The 19,677-nt window shown below is 40.9% G+C and overlaps 1 protein-coding gene across 1 annotated transcript; it reads right to left on the reverse strand.

Moving 5' to 3' along the window:
• LOC101852992 (little elongation complex subunit 2) lies at positions 1 to 19,623 on the reverse strand. Its single transcript, XM_005095515.3, has 17 exons — positions 19,060 to 19,623; positions 18,100 to 18,634; positions 16,899 to 17,614; positions 16,330 to 16,477; positions 15,570 to 15,689; positions 14,960 to 15,094; positions 14,162 to 14,299; positions 13,395 to 13,560; positions 9,889 to 11,448; positions 8,581 to 8,667; positions 7,683 to 7,810; positions 6,845 to 6,974; positions 5,253 to 5,337; positions 3,634 to 3,684; positions 2,098 to 2,178; positions 1,049 to 1,188; positions 1 to 172 (listed from the first exon to the last, which is right to left on the reverse strand). The coding sequence occupies exons 1-17, from the start codon at positions 19,443 to 19,445 to the stop codon at positions 18 to 20; spliced, it is 4,761 nt and encodes a 1,586-aa protein (XP_005095572.1). The 5' UTR covers positions 19,446 to 19,623; the 3' UTR covers positions 1 to 17.
• Positions 19,624 to 19,677: the final 54 nt, after the last annotated feature.

Genomic DNA, 19,677 nt, shown 5'->3' on the forward strand with positions numbered 1-19,677 from the left:
AACCCACCCCCGTGTGATCACCTCCTGTAGTACTGCCCGCCCCGGCCCCGGCCTCGGCCCCGTCTGTTCTGACCCTTGTTCTTCTTTTTCCTATGCTGCTGAGGCGGCCCTTTCTTCGTGTCCCCATCACCAGACTTAGTGTTGTGGTGGTTGTTGTTCTTTGGTATCACATCTGAAACGAGAGAAGCAGCATAAGAGGGTGGGTGGTTGGCGGGTGCGCTGGTGTGGTTTGCTTCTTCTTTCCTATCAAACATCTGTCGTCCTTATCTCCCCTCCTTCTTTTTTATGTTTGTTACTCTCTTGTAACACCTCTAATCTTCTGGCGCTCATATGATCTTATGCAGTTGCGAGCGCCGTAAAACCTCTCCTAAAACAAAACAAACAAATGAAGCAGCATACATCTTTACTTCAACACTTTCTCAGACAAACAAATTATGTCTTGTTATTCGATGAAGGGATCAAATGTGAGGGGAGCTGACAAAATGAGTTACTTCTCGCAATCCATGAATGGAGATATCGGCTGAAAATCAGCACAAAGGTCATATTTATAGAGTCTAAACCGAGGCCATTCTCTTCAAGCTTAATAATAATAATAATATAGGTCATTTCTGTAACGCCCACTCTTGTCTAAACACAGCTCTAGGCGCTTTACATAAATGCATGTACCAACAATATTCACAAACGCACACTCACACTTCACGCGGGCGCACACACACGCACGCACCCACCCACCCAAAAAAAAAAACAAACATTAATAAACAGTAAACAAGTGAGTTAATACAAATTGAAAATTACAAGAATGTATTAACATACTCCATCTATTACACCACGCCCATCAACAATACAAGAAAAAGAAAGAAAAAATGGAAAGCAAAATTTATTTTTAAAAAAGGCTCAGAGTAAATGCAAAATATTTTATTCCAAGTCACATTTAGGGCAATAATTTTGAGAGAAATCAGACGTCTGACTAATTGTCTATAATCTAAGACCCAACAGAAACTCATCATCCATCATAAGCAAAAGCTAAGACAACTTTTCTATCACTGACCTTTGGGCAGGAAAGTTGCCGGGATTCTCCTGTACTGGACGTGAGAGGGGAGGAGGACAGTTGGGTCGATGGGGACCCAAGGAACCGGGTCGTCCTTCCGTCTGATCACCTCAGAGATGTCCGCCTTGCTCCACTCACCGCTGCTTCCCAACAGAAGAGTTTCATTTGTCGGCAAAATAATAAAATATTTAACAATGGAAGTATAAAATTTGTTAAAATCAGTTATAATTATAAGATTAAAATACAATTTTCTGGGTACCCTTGGCCATCCCTATAAGAATAAAACTACCTTTTCTTTCTTTTTTTTTTCAAGTGTTTTACGGCGCTCGCAACTGCATCCGGTCATATGAGCGCACGGGACACACTAATATTTTCAGTTGGTAGGAAATTTTGAATTTTGCCAGAGTGGCTGCCGTAGCCTACTCTTATCGATTTGGGACCACCAAGGGATCTTTAACATGCACATTTTGCACACGAGACCTCCGAGATTTTTTGCCCTTGTACCTTTTACTTTTAGTACGCAGTTTGTTTATCATTTCTGTTAGTTCTCACTATCATTAACTATTTTTTTCTTTCAATAGTTTTTGGGAGGATTTGATAAATAAGAATATTCAACAGTTTAAGTCATGGGAACTTCAGGCTTAAGAACATATATATTAAAATTTGAGTGCTGGCTCAAGAAACTCACTGAAGGTAATCGAAGTCACAAGTCACAAGAATTGAAATCTAGAAAAGCCAGTTCAAAGGTCATCTCAACAAAAATAAAATATTGCAGTCCTCTCGCAAAATAAAACATTTATATCAAAATGGGACAATGACTTCAAACAAAGAGCAGAATAGACAAAGTTCGCTGAAGATTCTGAAACACTCATGATATCAGAAGAAATTTTGGGATCCACATGAAGGGTTATTCTGTGAGACCAGATATTTAAAAAGAAATGGAGCTGACCATAACTTTTGGTGTTCCGGTCTAAAGGAAAAAAAAACCCCTTAAAGATTTCGATAAGAAAACTTTGAGACAGGGTGTCAAACTAGGTCAGGTGTCTCACCTCGCCCTGTAGCCCTTGGCATGGACGGTGCAGTGATCTTGACCGGGCCGGTGACACAGCAGGTAGCGGCCACACTTCAGTCTGTGGAGGGGAACAGAAGAGGTACACACAGAGTGACACATGACACACTGCCTTGTGGAGGGGAACAGAAGAGGTACACCCAGAGTGACACATGACACACTCCAGTCTGTGGAGGGGAACAGAAGAGGTACACACAGAGTGATACATGACACACTGCCTTGTGGAGGGGAACAGAAGAGGTACACACAGAGCGACACATGACACACTGCCTTGTGGGCTGGTGGAGGGGAACAGAAGAGGTACACACAGAGCGACACATGACACACTGCCTTGTAGACTGGTGGAGGGGAACAGAAGAGGTACACACAGAGTGAGACATGACACACTCCAGTCTGTGGAGGGGAACAGAAGAGGTACACACAGAGTGACACATGACACACTGCCTTGTAGGCTGACAAAACGCCTTTAAAAAAAAATTCACAGCAGTTTCGAGATGGAGGCTTTTCGTTAGTGCAATTATATAAAAACAGTGTTCTTCTGAAATTTGAAATAATTTAAAAAGTAGTCACAGTAACACTTTGATTTTTTCCGCAGCCACACAACAGTAATAATCCCTTTATCTCACACACACAACAATCTCGCGATCACCACTTGTGCAAATCCTGAATGCCACCTCATCAACTTTTTAGGTAAAGGGGAATAACTCATAATATTTTCTTCATCTAGTCATGGCATAATTATTTCCCTTAACGCCAAGCAGTCCGGCGCTATCCACCATCCTCGCTATGCTATAGCCAAACACATGCTTGTTTTTGTTTTTGTAAAGTGTTTTACAGCGCTCGCAACTGCATAAGGTCATATGAGCGCGCGGGACACACCTAATATTTTCAGTTGGTAGGAAATTTTGATTTTTGCACGGGTGGAGGCCGAAGCCTACTCTTATCGATTTTAGACTATCAAGGGATCTTTGACGTGCATAACTTGCACACGGGCCCTCTGAGATTTTTCGCCCTTGTCCGAGAAGGCTAGGTGTAGATCTTTCCTACCAGTAGATCAGGGGTGTGGCAGAAAGACAGCAGTAAGGAGGAGCCAAGGAGTAACAGTAGAAAGGCTGCAGAAAGAGTCAGGAGCCCAGAGGAGGGGGCAAAGGAGGTGAGGGGGTGGGGGAAGAAAGTGGAAATGAAAGCAGACAACAGAACATTGCTAGAGAGCAGGAAAGAAGGTGAAAGGAGACAATTTTAGAGAAGAACATTTTTTGGTCGCTATCCGGATTCGAACCCAGGACCTTTGAATGAGAGGCCAACACCTTAACCTCTAAGCCACGAGAGCCCCCACACATGCTTGTCCCAGGGCTGGTGGTATAAAGGGTTTTGACTGAATAAAGAAAGAAAGCTTGATCTTAATCTATATCAGGCGGCTTACTTTGTCTCAATGTGACATAATATTTCATTTGAATCCATTAACAATCATAAGACAATAACTGACCATGATAACTTCAGAATGTTCAAAACTTACTCTGTAGCTGTGGCCAGCACATTGTGTATTATGTGGAAAGCTTTCTGGGGCCTGAAAATGTTAGAAAAATAAAGGTGAAAAATTTGTGGCATGATACTGATTAAATATATACTAAAAGAGGCAATCAAATAAAACTTTTGCCTCAGCAGCTAAAAAGATTAACTTGAAGAACTGCAAAGGCTCGTGTTAACTGAATGCTGAGAAGGATAGAAAGACCAGAAATATCAAAATTTTAATAGTGCTGTCTTTTCTTTTGTTTCTGTAGAGGTTTTACGGCGCTCGCAACTGCATAAGGTCATATGAGCGCCAGAAGATTAGAGGTGTTACAAGAGAGTAACAAACATAAAAAAGAAGGAGGGGAGATAAGGACGATAAGATGTTTGATAGGAAAGAAGAAGCAAACCACACCAGAGCACCCGCCAACCACCCACTGTCTTTTGTTTGGGCAGAAAGCAATTACTAAGAGGGCTAACCATCTGAAAGCTTATTCGATCATATCTATTACTTCGAGATGATATTCTAAAATGAAGAGCGATAGGTCATATTCCATCTTAAGTTTTTAAAAATTTTTAAAAAAAGAAATAACATACATGATAATAAATATTCTCCTGTCTCACAAATATTTCACTAGACTGTTCGAAAAATCAGTGTTGAGTATGTTACAGAGAAAACACCAATGATGTGTGTGGCAGCGTGGTGGAATCAGGCTCTGGTCAAAATAATCAAAGTGAAGAACTTGCATTTTTCTGTAGGTTTGTGAGTTTTTATCAAATTTTTGTTTTTTGGCTCAACATCTTTCATGCCCATTAAAGAACTTATTTCTGCGTGGGTTTTTCTTTAAAATGTTGATTAAAGGCACAAAAAATGTAAATTTTTAGTTACCGCAGACTCTAAAATTAAGGAAATAACTATTCTTTGGAGGTCATTTTCTCACAAATTTTACCTCTGAAAACAGGTGACCCCCATCTTTTTCATTCGCAAATATCTCGACTTGTATTCAAGATAAATGGATATTTTTTTCATCCAAATAAAGACAAGTGAACAAGCTTTAAGATGATACCAATAACTCTACATGCCCAAAAATTGACGAGAGCCTGATTCCACCACGCTGCCTCATATATATATATCTATTATCTATACAGATAGAAAAATCCCACTCTAAAGCCATGAGGACTAAAGAGAGAGAATAGCACTTCATAAAAAGAGCTCTCCATATACACGCATACACACACACGCATGAATGCACAGAGACACACATAAACACACACACACATATTAGCAAAAGTAGGCTAGACACATACAAACGCAAAAAAAATACACCACCACACATAATAAGCACACAGAGACACATACACTTTTTTTAGTTTTAGAGTAAGGTTTTACGGCGCTCGCAACTGCATAAGGTCATATGAGCGCTAGCAAACATCACCATACACTACAATGAGTCAAGTATCCAGAACACATAAAATACACCACCGCACATAATAAGCACACAGAGACACATACACTCTGACATCTCTACACACTACAATGAGTCAAGTATCCTGAACACCGCACATAAAAAGCACACAGAGACACATACACTCTTGACATCACTACACACTACAATGAGCACATACACCAGCGACCCCGTAGACTGCAATATCTGGGCAGCTGTGAGCTCCTCCAACATCAGGATCTCTGAGCTGAAAGCATTGATCCGAGCTGTGGACACAGAAACACAGTCTCCAGTTTGAGTGATGAAAAGCATAGTGAGATTTAAATTTCATTAGAGTTTTACAGCACTTGCAACACAATTAGGACATATAAAAGCTGAAGATTAGAGATGTTACAAGAGAATACCATATAAAGAAAAGGAGGAGGAGAGATGAGGAGGATGATAGATGTTGGATAGGAAAGAAGGAGTAAACCACACCAGAGTGTTCGCCAAGCACATTGATACAAGGACCATCATTTAGTTGAAAAAGCAAGAGAGATAGAAAGGAATTAGAGAAATAAAAGACATAGGTATTATCAGTGGTACCTTCCAGCCAACCACCCAGAAACATAGGGACAGAGTTAAAAAAGAAAGATCACATCAACATAATAACGGTCTTAGCCAGGAAAGATGCACACAAAGAAAAGAGAGGTAATGAAGAGGTAGGACCAACTAGAAGTTCCCTCTTTTCTCTCATACACAACTGCAAACCAGATTCCAAACGTGATAGAGAACCTATATCCATCAGTCCATGGATAAGATACTTTTCACAAGAACATTACTTGGGGACTTATCCATGGATAAAATACTTTTTACAAGAACATTAATTAGGGACTCTTGAAAACACATCATTCCCTCATGGGAAACAATCTAACACATCTTTTTTGAAAGCAAAGGGAAGAAGCTAACCATTAACCCTTTAAGCCCTGACCACCTAGTGATGTTGCAATTTCTGTCCCCGTCGTTTTATGCAAGAAAAATTATAAAATTAAGCAAACTGAGGAGAAAAATGTGAAATTATGCCATTCTGTTAATTTTAACAAAGAATGATAAAGGAAAATAATCAGAAATTATGCAAGAAATGATCAAATTTTGCTAAATTATGCGGGGTGCATAAAACTACGGGGACAGTAACAATGCCCTTCTGCTTGAGCTCCTGAGCGATATATTACTAACATTCATGTGATTGTCAGAATCACATTCAATATCCTACTCATGGTAGTCCTTTTCGTTACTAGCATCTAATTCAGGAAGATCTTCAAAATAATCAGTAACGTCCCGAGTAGTAAACATGGTTCCCTGCGCACATTTTGTCCGAGACGGGCCGGTTTGGGGATACGGTCTCGCTCACTGCTCTGCCGTAAGCTGATAAAACGCCGTTTTAAAATTCACAGCAGCTTCGAGAAAGAGCGGGAGCTTTTTGTCAGGATAACCATTTAAAAATAGCGTTGTTCAGAAATTTGAAGTCTAATTTATTTCTTTTAAACAGTCACAGTTTCACTTTCATTTTTTCACACAAGTACGGTAACTGATCAGACTTTTGATTTAGCAAATTAAATATGTTGGCGCTAAAAATGAAAAAAAGGCGCTTTATCAGTTTTCTGCTGTGCTGTACCTGTGGCTAGGCATACGGGCAGTTTTATGCGCTACCGGTTAAGTGATAGTGAGGGCTAAAAAGGGTTTATCGGAAACGATCTATACTCTGTTGTAAAAGATGTAAAACTCAAACGCTACCTCTGAGCAGGCTGGCTCCGGGTCTGACGAGGCAAGCCGCCCACTGACGCGACGCCTCGCTCAAGGTCACCTGCTCATAGCCGTGCTGCGACTGGTACTCCAGCTTGGGGGCCATGTAGACATGCGTGGACTGAGGAAGTCAACAGAGGAATGATGATGCCAACGACGACTAAACCTTACAGCCCCAGTCACGTTTTTATTTTTCCATCTCAAGTTTCCCTTCTCCCCCAGGCCCAACCGTTGGTTTTTTCATTTTAAACTTCAGTTGAGGCAATATATATTATTAAAAAGGTGACTGCTTTGAGCCTGTCTGTCATTGTCAACCTTAACAAAGGGGGATGCGTCTCAAAAGAAAGACAGAGAAACTCCGAATACTATCTTCCACAAGTGGGAATCCGACATGCATGTTTTACAAGCAAGGCAAGGACAATAACTGTTACACCAGAGATGTCAAAACATAGAGAAGGTAAAGTAAAATCTTACTGCAAAAAGTAACACTGGAATGGAAAAAAAAACCCATTAAAAATTCAAGTTAATTAGCTGGTTTTACTTTTTTGTTTGTTTGTGTAGCCCAAGGCCTTCTAAAGAGAATAAAACATTTTCCAGTGTGCTTACACTAGTACTCCAGCTTGAACCCCAACCTTTGGCACATACATAGAGGAAATGAGCACGCTCTTCTGATCAGATTTTTATTTTTTTAATTGAAAAATGATCTTGAAGCCCACACAATGGAACTTTGAAACCCACTAAAGGATCATTTCCCATCGGACTAGAAATCTGATATCAGAACAAATTTTACGATGTCTTTACCCACAAGTCCCATTGTAAGAGTTTTCACCTGCTTTTGCCGTCGCAGCACCCCATGGTCGTTGGAGCGAACAATCACCCGCAAGTCCCCGATAGAGAACAGGTTGTATACAAGACTCAAACCATCCACCGCTGGGGCCAGGTACTTGTTGCCATCCTCTAGGAAGGTCGAGCATTTAATTTGTTAAAGAATTGTTAGTTGAGTAAGTAAAATAGACATCGACATTTACTATTAAAAAAAGACAAGAAAAAAGGCTTTAGAAAGTAATGATAAGTAAAATAGACTTAATGCTCCTTCATAAACTTCATTGGAATAAAAATTAAAAAAAACCCAATATCTTTACAAAAGTTTCAAGATTCAATGACACGCACACAAAATACATAGCTTCGTACTAACAAACCTAGACAAATATTACAAATACACACACACAAACTCACACTTCCTCCTTTGCAAAGGATGCCTACATTCACCAAAAGTACCTCACATCTCTCTCTCTCCTTCTCTCACAGAGATGTCAACAGTAGTCATTTGACATGAAAGAAGTTTTCTGTTCAACATTCAAAGGGAGAGACAGCATGACTATGCTATAGTATAGGTCTAAACCGTTTTTCAAAACGGTAAACTAAATCACAGTTGACAAGTGGACCACAAGATCGAGATCCTTTAGTTTTAGTTTTAGCAAGAGTTTTATGGCACTTGCAACACAATAAGGTCATATAAGTGCTGAAGGTTAGAGGTGTTACAAGAGAGTAACAAACACAAAAAAGAAGGAGGAGAGATAAGGACGAGAGATGTTTGGTAGAAAAGAAGGAGCAAACCACACCAGAGCACCCGCTAACCACCCACATTGAGATCTCTGATCGGAAGAAATGAAGTAAGTATAAAAGCAACTGCTACCTGTCTACCTGCAGACAATACAATTCCTCACCTCTGGCAGCATTAGGTCTCTCAGGCTCCTCTGTATTTGAGTTTGAGGGTCCGAGGATCGAGTCCAGGGGGCTGAACATGACATTCACTGAAGATGCAAACCATTGAGGAAAAAGCTGACAATCACATAATACCGAATCTTCTAGAATCTAAGTGTTGTAAGGATAACATTACAGAATGGTCATTTTTAACAGAGGATAGAAGAGATTTTCAAACATCACAAACAGAAGGGTAGTGGAGAGGTGGGGAAGGGAAAGGAGGGGGGGGGGGGGGGGCAGTGGAAAAAACATTTTTCAATTAGGTATTCAAATAATAATGTAATGAACAGCAAAGGGAGGGAATTGGTGGAGAAGCCACCTTTCACCCAATTAGGTCCTCAAACAACTTGAAAAGCAAAAGCAAAAAAGGGTTGGTTGGGGGCGGGGGGGGGTGCAAAACCAACTTTCAGAGTCCAAAATGAAACTGTATCCCACCCAGAGAAAGCCCTGACCAGTACAACAAACTCAGAGAGTGAAAAACCTTAAAAAAGAATGAAGATGTCTGTGAGGGGTTTCAGAGGAGGGAAAAAACATGATCATATAATATTCATATACACAGACAATTGTAGGACAACGGCTTCCCACAGCATCGAATACAATAATAACCATCATTGACCACCATCATTCATATAATTATAGAGGCACCATGATTCACCCCACAATTAAAACCCATTTACAGAGGCACCAGCCCGTTAAGCCACCACATTATTTGCTACCGTGATTATCAGAGTCGATGATATATAATGGTTAGATTCTTCATCTTGCAAAGAAAAGAAATGATCTCAACTCCCACTCGGGGAACACAGTTTACTTTCATCTAGCACCTCTATCTTTTTGCTTGAATATCATATCCTACACAGCCTAAGTCTGTCATGGCAGGTAGGTTGAAGTTGAAACAGTCAGCTATATATAGATGTGGATTGTAATTGTGGCATTTTTCTGTTACTTGATTTTAATGATTGAGGATGGTCTCTTGTTGAGTAATTTTTTTCTAAATCCAGCCTACTCTCTCGATTGGTTCATGTTGAGCACTCTTTTTGTTTAAAAAACACTTAATTGTGCCAAATCAGGGGTATCACGATATACAACCAGCTGACAACTGGCACAATCAGCAAGACCCTTTCATAGACCCTTGACAGGAGGGAGGAGCAGCTATAGCATTATTGTACTGCCTGCAATGATACCTATTCTCCAACTAAGCAAGTAGTAAATCAAGATTAAAAATGTAATAACAATATTTGGATCATGACCACAGAAATACCATGACATACCTTGTTCTCTGCTGTTAGTATCAGATAACAGGTTCTTCCTCACTCTGTCTTGAGTTGGAGGAAGCCAGACTTTTCTCGATGAAACTCCCAACGGCAAAACCTTATCCGGGATAACTTTTTTCAATGAAAACTTGTCTGGTGGCGACGTTTGACTGAGAGGAATGACAGGGACATCTGAGTCACCTCCCCTACTCCCCGCATCCATCACCGGAGATGTGGGGATCTCCAGAGTTCTGAGCGGGGAAACTGACGGATCCTGCATGGGTGGACTTGCCGGATTGGACGCTACAGAGGGTGAGGCAGGAGCATCAGGCATGTCCCCGACAGACATGTCGATGACCAACATCTCATTTTCCGAGTCCTGATGGTCTAAAGCAACTACCTGTGAAGTATTTCCGAGGGGCGCATCAGATGAATCCACTGTCGAGGTCAGTTTTGGTTCTTTAGAGCCACTGGTCTCCACACACACAGGCTTCTCACTATCTACAGGTACAATCTTTCTTTTAGGAGGCCGACCGCGTCTCCTGGGGAGGTTCAAACCTGACGGGGTCGCATCCTCCTGGCTGGAACTATGACTAGCTGGTGGTTCAGTTGAGAGGGTTGGGTCAACAGCACTGCAAGGCGAGGGTTCGGTTCCATTCCTGTCTTTTGCCACATCTTTATTACCCTCAGCTTTCTCGTTGTCAACAGCTGTGTCCGCCAACTGTTGTTTAGACATAGAGCGCAGATGCCTGCCTGGAGAAATGGCCACAGAATCTGACACTAGAGGCGTAGAGAGTTCACTATTTGACCTTGACTGACTGCCGACATCTGCCACTACCGGCCCCTCTACCTCTACCTCAGCTCTACTACTCTGCAGCCTCGTTTTCTTCACATTTTGGATCTCTCTCTCCGAAACATCAGAGCTTGGAGGTGAACCACCTACAGGAGTAAAGTCAGAATTGGACAGGTGGGCGGGGGCTTGCCTCTTTCTGAAAGATCGACGAGTAACGACCCTGTCTGAAGTACTGGCAGGAGATGAATTGCAATCTGCGAGATCCGTACTACTTTCCCCTCCGTGCACTTCCTTGCCAACTTTTGATGCACTTGCCTCACTCTTGCTTGTAGCTGTTCTTTGACCAATGTCTCCTTTCTCGAAAGGCTCTGACTTTTCAGGTGGCACATCGGGATCAGGTTTTTTACAAGCCCTAGCCCCTGAAACCCCTGGGTTCGATTCCAACTTGGACTGCCTCAAACCCTTCGATGAATCTTTACACTTTGTTGTATCACTATCATTATCTGACTTCTTAACATTTGTGCTCGAAGGGGCGTAACCCGTCCCAAACGTCTCCAAATCATCTCCCTCGGTAGAAAATATGTCAAACGCGTCGTCCACAGCAGACAGGAAGTTGTGGGAGGGGAGACTCGAGGGACCCGACACCTTCTTGGTGTTTTTATTCCGCCTCGGCTGTGAAATACTTGTGCGGAAAGAGTACTTGTGGAATAAACTGTTCATCTCCCTTGTGGGTAAGTTGTCCTCCGACACAGGTTTGTCAAAATAGACAACTTTCGTCGGCGGTTCTGAAAGGAACAAATGTTCAACCATTACAAAAGACATCAGGTCAAAGGGAAACAGAATTAGTTGTGTCAGTTCGACTAGCATGAATATTGGCCCATTTTGGCTTGGACCCAAAATAGAAGACAAACACTTGTTTCGCAAACAAGAACACCAACCAGTAAGTCTACACATTTCAATTTTAAGTCAACAATTTTAAAGGCGGAAAACAACTTAGTTAATAATTCCATGCCTAACCTCAGAAAACAGACAATCATCATACCGAGACAGTACCAATCATCTACATTGATGTAATAAATGAAAGTTTTATTCATTTCTCACAAAGTTCCCAGATGTAAACTGGTAGCATTTGTCTTGTCCTGTCCAGTAAATACTGTTCTAGATGTTATTGTGTTACATTTTTTCCACTGTACAGCCCTAAATGACATCAGAGCTACACTTCTCCTTCCGAGACCTAACTTCGACAACACACTCTACGGAACATTACAGCAACTGCAGCAAACCTGCACTTATCACTACATGGCATTGGACAGAAAGGCGAGAGCCCAGATGTTGCTGGATCGATAACAACAACAACAACATTGTGTTACTCATCAAAATTTTCTGATGAATGTGATTTACATTTTGAAAGTGAGCTGCTTCAAACCTGTTTGTCAGGGCCAAGAAATATTTTTTCCCCATCACCCAAAAATTTACAGTACATTTCAAAATACTGCTGCAAAATCATGGGAATGCCCCTTGCATACAGTGAGTTCAGTTTGGAACATAGATTACTTCCTGCAATGCTGAAATATCTAAAATAGACAAAAAACAAAAACCCAGAGGAACAGGTATAGCATGCAAGTCACATACAAATAGGGTCAAATTTTACCCTCCAAGAGTTGTCGGTTTATTGAGTCAGCTTTTAGTTTTGTTCTGAGCTGTCACTGAGATTTGATCGGTCAATAAAAAAAATATTCTGGGTCATTAGTACGTCTAAGCCAATGTCAATATAAATTATGTAATCGAATCGAACAAATATATAATCTTTGTGTATATTTTTCGTCTTACTTTCAGAAAATGTAGAGGTTTGAGCCCTTTACCAGCTTGGTTTGCCTGTTCTCAAGTAGTTCCCAATGAATATTATGTGGTGAAATATAATATAATGACACCACAGACTATTTGTTAATGATGTCAGGGGCCCGACGTTGTGTCCTTGGGAAAGGAACTTTACACAAATTTTCCTCACTTCACCCAGGTGGGAATGGGTACCCAGCTATAGACAGTGAAAGATCTTGTTTTGAGTGCTTAATCAGCTGCTTGCACCGTATGCTCCCTGAGAAGTTGAGAATTTTCCCGAGTGTTCTATGGCCTGCTGGGGTGATAATATAGCGTAACGCGCAGAGAGCTTGCTGTCGAGCGGGGATGTGCGCTATACGAATGCTATTTATTATTTATTATTATAAACGACACTTGTAGGGTTAAGACACCCACAGTACATAAATGTGTCATGAGGGAATCAGGCACTCGTCAATTTTTGGGCAAGTGAAGTTATTTGTATCATCTGGAAGCATATTCATTTGTTTTACTCTCAATGAAAAAAATGCACATCTATCTTGAATAGAAATCAAGATACTTGCGATTGAGGGAGATTGGGGTCGCCTGGTTTCATTGGTAAAATTACGAGTAAATGGCCACAAAAGTTTAGCGACTCACATAGTTTGAGAGTCCTTGGTAATTTAAATGTTTACATTTGCGTGCCTTTAATTCACGTTTTTCAGAATGTTAACCCAAAAATGTTTTTTTAAAAGGAGATAAAAAAAAAGGTGTTGAGCCAAAAACCAAAAATTTGAAAAAATTTCCAGACCAGCGCAAAAATGCCTGTTTCTTTGATTTCATTATTTTGACGAGAGCCTGATTTTACCACGATGCGTCACAAACAGCCGTGTGAACCAAGGACCTCACAACTCACCGTCATCTTCCCACTCGTGCATGACCACAGAGAACGGGATGCACCAACAGCGGGTAAAGTCCGGCCCATGATTGTCCACCAGGCACTTGACGGCGCTTGACGACATGACCACGTCGGCATCGTACTTGTTGGCCAGGCGCTCTGCGTTGTGGTCTTTGCTGACAACCTGGTAATGACATACACCAATCACAGGGAATTACAAGATCAGAAAAGTACGGTCATGTGACACCAAGGAACAGTCAGAATCAGAACTAATTTTGCCTTTCAAAATTTTCATTATTTTTGACAATCTTAATATCACTGGAGGAATTGCTTTAGGGAGAGGGAAAAAGGGAGTGTAAGAAAAGAATATGATAAAAGTCACAATATGTCGGATGACTCAATTGAAAAAGAATCGGCCAAATGGCATACACAGACCCAGTCCTGAAGGCTCCTTTATTCCCTAAGCTCATCATGTGATCAGCAAAAGCTTGAAAGACATGCAGTAAAGTCATTCAACAAAACAGTTCAGAAAGAACTGCAGGGTCTCAAAAGGATTATTACTTCTGATGACATAGATCTAATGATAAAAATGTTGAAATTGTCTAATTCCAACCGAGTCACATTATTTGACTTGTTCGTTTCTGTGAGCTGGAAACTGAAAAGGGGTAACTTGACAACATAAAAGTCATTCTGTGAATAAAATAAACAAGACAGACAGAAACAACCCCAAGCTATTGCAGACTCCATGAAATCATCTCCCCCCTCCTTTAACATTGTTCTCTCACCTCATGATTGATACAGCCTCTCGCGTTGATGCCTTTACGTCTGGGGAAGCGGTGGTCCAGTCTCTCGTCATCGTGCTGAATCGGGAACGGCTTTGTACCCTCCTGTAGATCGGGCAACGTCACCTTTGGAGGAAGTCCCTGTGAGAACGAAGCAACACTATAAGTTGTGAGTGAGTGATTGATGAGTACTCTGGTGTGGTTTGCACCTCCTTTCCTATCCAACAACATCTATCATCATTATCTCTCGTCCTTCTTTCCTTTGCATGTTACTCTCTCGTAACTTATCTAATCTTCCGCTCTTACCATGACTTGATAGTTTTGCAAGAGATAGAAACCTCTTACTAATATTTAAAAACAAAAGCTTTGAGAAGTGGGCACTCATTCTGTTCTTGCCAGCATCTGCAAAGTGGACACCACCATATTACAACAAGTATAGTACTGTATGTATGTGGGTATTTAAGAGGTGGGACTTAAGAGTCGAATCCTCAAACAACTCAAATTTATTAAATCCACAAAGGGAATTTGAAACAGGGCCATCCACACAATAGTCCACCTGAAAAATCAGAATGTGCACAAGAGACATTAGCATTAGCTCATGAGGAGTTGTAAAACAAAAGTTAATTTATAATTATTTGAGAACCATGAAGACACCAAGGACTGGTTGGTATTCTGTTGTGTTAAAGAAAATTGCTGTCCTATCAGAAGAACAAAGAGCGAACAACCGAAAACTACAGAACGGTAAATGCAATCTAGGATTACCTTCATCACACGTAACGCATAATATCATTTCTTGCTTACCACTTTCAGAAGAGTGAAGATAAATTTTAGTTCTGCGGTCTCCTTTCTCTCGCTGAACATCTCCACCTTTTCCTGCTCTTTCGGTGCAAATTGATAAACATACTTCCTGTTGAGGCGGTACGACTGACACCGATTCTGAAATGGTGCCAAAAAAACCCAACCAGCATTGGATTCTAAAATTGTACATGAAGTGGAGACTTAAATCCAAACACTTGCACTCTTCAACAGATATACTGGACATCATCATCAAACAAAATACAATTTGAAAAAAAAAACCCAAGAGAAACCATTTAAAAAAGAAGTTAAAAAGGTTGAATTTTTAATTTAGTTTGCTAAGAGTTTGGCCTGAACGACATTCAGAGTTGGAAAATGCATAAATGCAGCCCCCCCTTCCCTATGGACACACTTGCCCATGCTTGATTTTGAGTGTTTAACAGGTTATCATGCTGTGTTCTCCGTTAAGGACTAAGTAGAAGGAAACAGCCTGGCCAATGAAGTTATGGGAACTTATTTGAGCTCTCTGCTAAAGAAAAAAGAAGCTGAGAAAACGCGTCGACACTTAATTCCTATAATAAAGAAAAGTAACTACGATGCGCTGAACTTCACCCACCATAGCATATCGCTTGGCACTAGACCTGATGAAAGTGTAAGCTTTGGGACAGGTGTTGGCGTTCCGGTGAAGATAGGCCTGGAACTCTGCCTGCTCCTTAAGCACTCTTTGTTGGAGTTTCTGAAGTGGAAAAAAACAACAATACATCACCAACCAAAAATACAGTGTAAAAGAATATGAAAACTGAAACAGCTTTTTATTTAGAATCAATAGAGCAATATTTTAGTTTCTGTTGGGGTTTTTTCCCCCATTGGGCGGGGAATGACTCCCTACTGAAATGCAGCACTTGGTCCTGTTGTAAGAGTAAAGTCTGAGAAAAGAAAGAAAGAAAGACAGAAAGAAAGAAAAGAAAGAAAGAAAGACAGACAGAAAGAAAGAAAAGAAAGACAGAAAGAAAGAAAGAAAAGAAAGACAGAAAGGAAAGAAAGAAAGAAAGAAAGAAAGAAAGAAAGAAAGAAAGAAAGAAAGAAAGAAAGAAAGAAAGAAAGAAAAGAAAGATAGAAAGATTATCATAATTATAATACACATTACTGAATATCCCACATGTAAACCTACAGTACCACATCAGTGAGAGGAGGGGAAAGAGGGTGGGAGGGGTGGGAGAGGATGGGGGGCAATGAGAACGTTACCTGTTGTGGAGGGAAAGTAAACTTATGACATCCCTGGTACGGTATGGCTAGGACACCCAACAGCTCACATTTTCATAATTACCACATTTCAATCATCATCATCATCATTCCTCACTAAGAAAGAGATTTACCTCAAAGACCTCCAGGTCTCGCAGCTGCTGTTGAGAGAAAGCTGGAGGTTGCTTGCCGCCGAGGTACGGCCGCACAAACTTGTTGAAGAGCTCCAAGTACTGATTGTGTTCTGATTTAGTCAGATCCGACTTCTTGAATGCGGGCGATCTGCCAGGAAAGGTGTGGGAAAATTTTAAGTTTAAGGATAGTGCGAAATTAAGCAAAAATGTCATTTTTAAATAAAGACCTAAACAAGAACGGCTTTTACTAAGAAGTAATGTAAAGAACTTCAAATATTCTCATAACAAGGCGCACACACTTTTAAAATTAGTTTTTAGGGTTTAAACCCTAAGAGAAAAACCCTCAACAACCACAGCTACAACATTTCGAAACTGTAGAAAACAAAATCTGTCTGACAAAATGATTCGAGATCAAACTCATTGTAGTTGGGTTTCAAAGACGACAAGACACTGTAAATTATGAGATGTAACAATTGAATGAAGCCCAACAAGTATCTTTCCATTAAGACTGCTTTATATTTGAGCAATCCTGTCCTTCCACTACTATAAGAGAAGACATTTGTGCCTACTTGTTTGCTTCCTCTGTCTCTCCTGGATTCGAATCCGTGGCTTTTTTGTCAACTTTGGGGGTCTGTGTCTCTTTCACTGTCTCTTCCAACCAGATCTGGTTCCGTCTGTGCCTCGATGATGCAGGGGTAGACAACTTTGAAACCGTTTCTTTCACAGGCGATTCCTGTTTCACAGAGAATATTGGAATGTCTTCCGCCCTCCAGTTATCCTTTGATGCTTGCATACTTTGATTTTGAGTTTCGTTGACCAAGGGATCATTATACAGCGGTTGGGACTGACTGACAACCGCTGCAACTGCAGGAACAGGTAATATCTCACTACCAGTCAAGTTCTGATTTTGATGTTCTGTAACATTATAACTACTTCTCACAACTTGTTGACTGTCTTGACTTTGCAACACATCTTGAGACTTGGGTAAATCAACACTTGCAGCCTTGTTTACATTAGTAGTTACAGTACTGTCATCTTTGGACACATTCAGTGATGTGGATTTAAACAGAACACTATCAAAAGTGGGTGTTTGCCCGTCAGCATCTTTATCATCGTCGTCGTCGTCAGAGGACAGTGGCGGCATCACAAGGCACAACGTCTCTGTGTCCGAGTCTGACTGATGGAGCATTGATTTTTCGGCAGCCAATTCTGGATCTGGGTGCTGAAGATCAGCGTGTTCTGAGATATCCGTGGTTGCATTTGTCAAATTGTCGTTTGTGGGAGCCTGAAGAGGAGCAAAAACAATGAAGTAAGAAAGTGTTTCGATTCTCTGAAATAGGCATTATTTATTTCATTTTCAGATGTTGAATACACCACTAAAACTAAAAACAGCAATAGGGCAGATAAGAGGGTAAAGATGATTTAGCCACATCTGAGCATAGATTATGTAGTGTTGGGGCCAAAGAAGCATTTTGAAGGGATAGAGATTTTTGACTGAATTCAGCAGAAATCCTTGTAAATCCCATGAGTGTGTACCTTAGAGGTAAGATTTGAGCAAGATTGAGGTTTGGGAACAGTAAGTAGACTAACTGACTATCTTTATAGTATCACCCACAAACAATAAAACTCACTTTTTCCACATTTTTGCGTCCAAGTTTATCTCTGGGTTTGTCTACTCATGCTTCTGTCCAAAATTTCAATATCTGAATGTGTAACTAAATTTTTAATTATTTTGATGACGATAATTTACAGCTTAACAAAAGACCATACCTGCTGTTCTTCACTAGTTGGGGATGACTGGACGGTTTTTTCCTCAGATGGGGCACTGGAACTCCTGTCATCTGAGACAGAAAGGTTCCCCATGCCTGCTGGCTGAGGAGTCATTGTTGCCAAAGAAGGTATAGTCTCAGGAAGCTTCTCCAATGTGGCACAGGTTACAGACCCTTCTTTTGCAGATTCTGGCTTATCCTGCTCTTTCTCAACGCAAGCATTGCCTGACTTAACTGTGTCACTGACAACTGTTTTACCGAGGACTCCGTTGAAAGGAATCGAAGATTCTGTGTCTCTTACTTCAGCTTCAGTACTTGGTGAAGTTTGCCCCGAATCCGTCTCTCTGCAATCGGCGAGTGATGTCATTACGGCAGGCCTGTCTCTGTCTTTTTTCTTTGACTTTTTCACTTCAATCTTCATGGAATTTGCCCGTAATAGTTGCGCTTTGAACTTGTCCTCAAAAGAAGGTTCTGGACCCATGACTCTTCTAAATGTTTCCTCTGTGAAAAAACAACCCAACCCATTGATGGGTTTCCTGTAGGAGATAAAAATAAAAAGTACTCTTTAAAAGGTAAAATTAATATTTTAAAAGGAGGTAGGTACAATGAAATTTTTAGTTTCATAGAGATGAAAAGAATAGAGAGATTGGAAGGTTGAAATTTTGTTTTTATGAAATGAAAAGAAGGAGTTGACTGACCCTGTCCTTTTAAAAGGTCTGCTTCGAATTGGGAAAATGAGGGGGTGGGGGCGAGATTAGACCTTTAGACTTAATAACATTAAGGACGGCACTGATAGTCATGGATGATGGGCAGCACTGCGTGTGTACATAGTTTTAGAGTTCTTTAAAATTAGGGACACGAGAGAGAACAATCTTTCAGTTAGTTTAGATGCAATTGTTAAGATGATGTGTGAGACGGATGAATTGTGATCTGATCTGGTTTTTTAAAATTGTTCTCTTACTTCCACAATGCATTCCTGGCGTTACAATTTTCCTCCTCCAGGGCCTTTTCAATTAACGGCTGATTATCGACATCTGTATTGGACGGCACTTTCTTCTCAGCCTCGACTTGATGCCCGGGCTGTTGACTTTGCAGCTTTTCCTTTGAACAGCCACCAGCGTCTTCCGTTCTTCCCCCATCTGTGACAACATCAACAGCAGTAACAGCCTCCTCACCAGTTTCATTGACAACCGATTCGGTATTTTTCTTGGAATTAGGCTTAGATGTAACTTCAGATTTAGGTCGACCACGACCACGACCACGACCACGACCACGTCCACGACCGCCTCCTCGGCCTCGGCCTCGAGACCCTAGATCTACTCCTACTTTAGACCTTAGATTAACCATAATAAGATCTAGATTCTAGATCTAGATCTAGAATCTATATCAGTCACAGGCATAGAATTACAATTATTTCAACTTCGAGTCAATCATCCATCGCAACGCAAAGACATCGTTGTTCCTACTGGAAGGTTGAATATAATTTTGCTACGTTCAGTGTCGTAGTCGTAGTGTTTTCACTTTCACTTTCTCTCTCAAGCGGAAGCTGACTGTGGAATTAAAGTTCGAAAGTCGGTAA

This window comes from Aplysia californica, unplaced genomic scaffold (genome assembly GCF_000002075.1).
Source record: "Aplysia californica isolate F4 #8 unplaced genomic scaffold, AplCal3.0 scaffold00105, whole genome shotgun sequence".
Taxonomy (NCBI): domain Eukaryota; kingdom Metazoa; phylum Mollusca; class Gastropoda; order Aplysiida; family Aplysiidae; genus Aplysia; species Aplysia californica.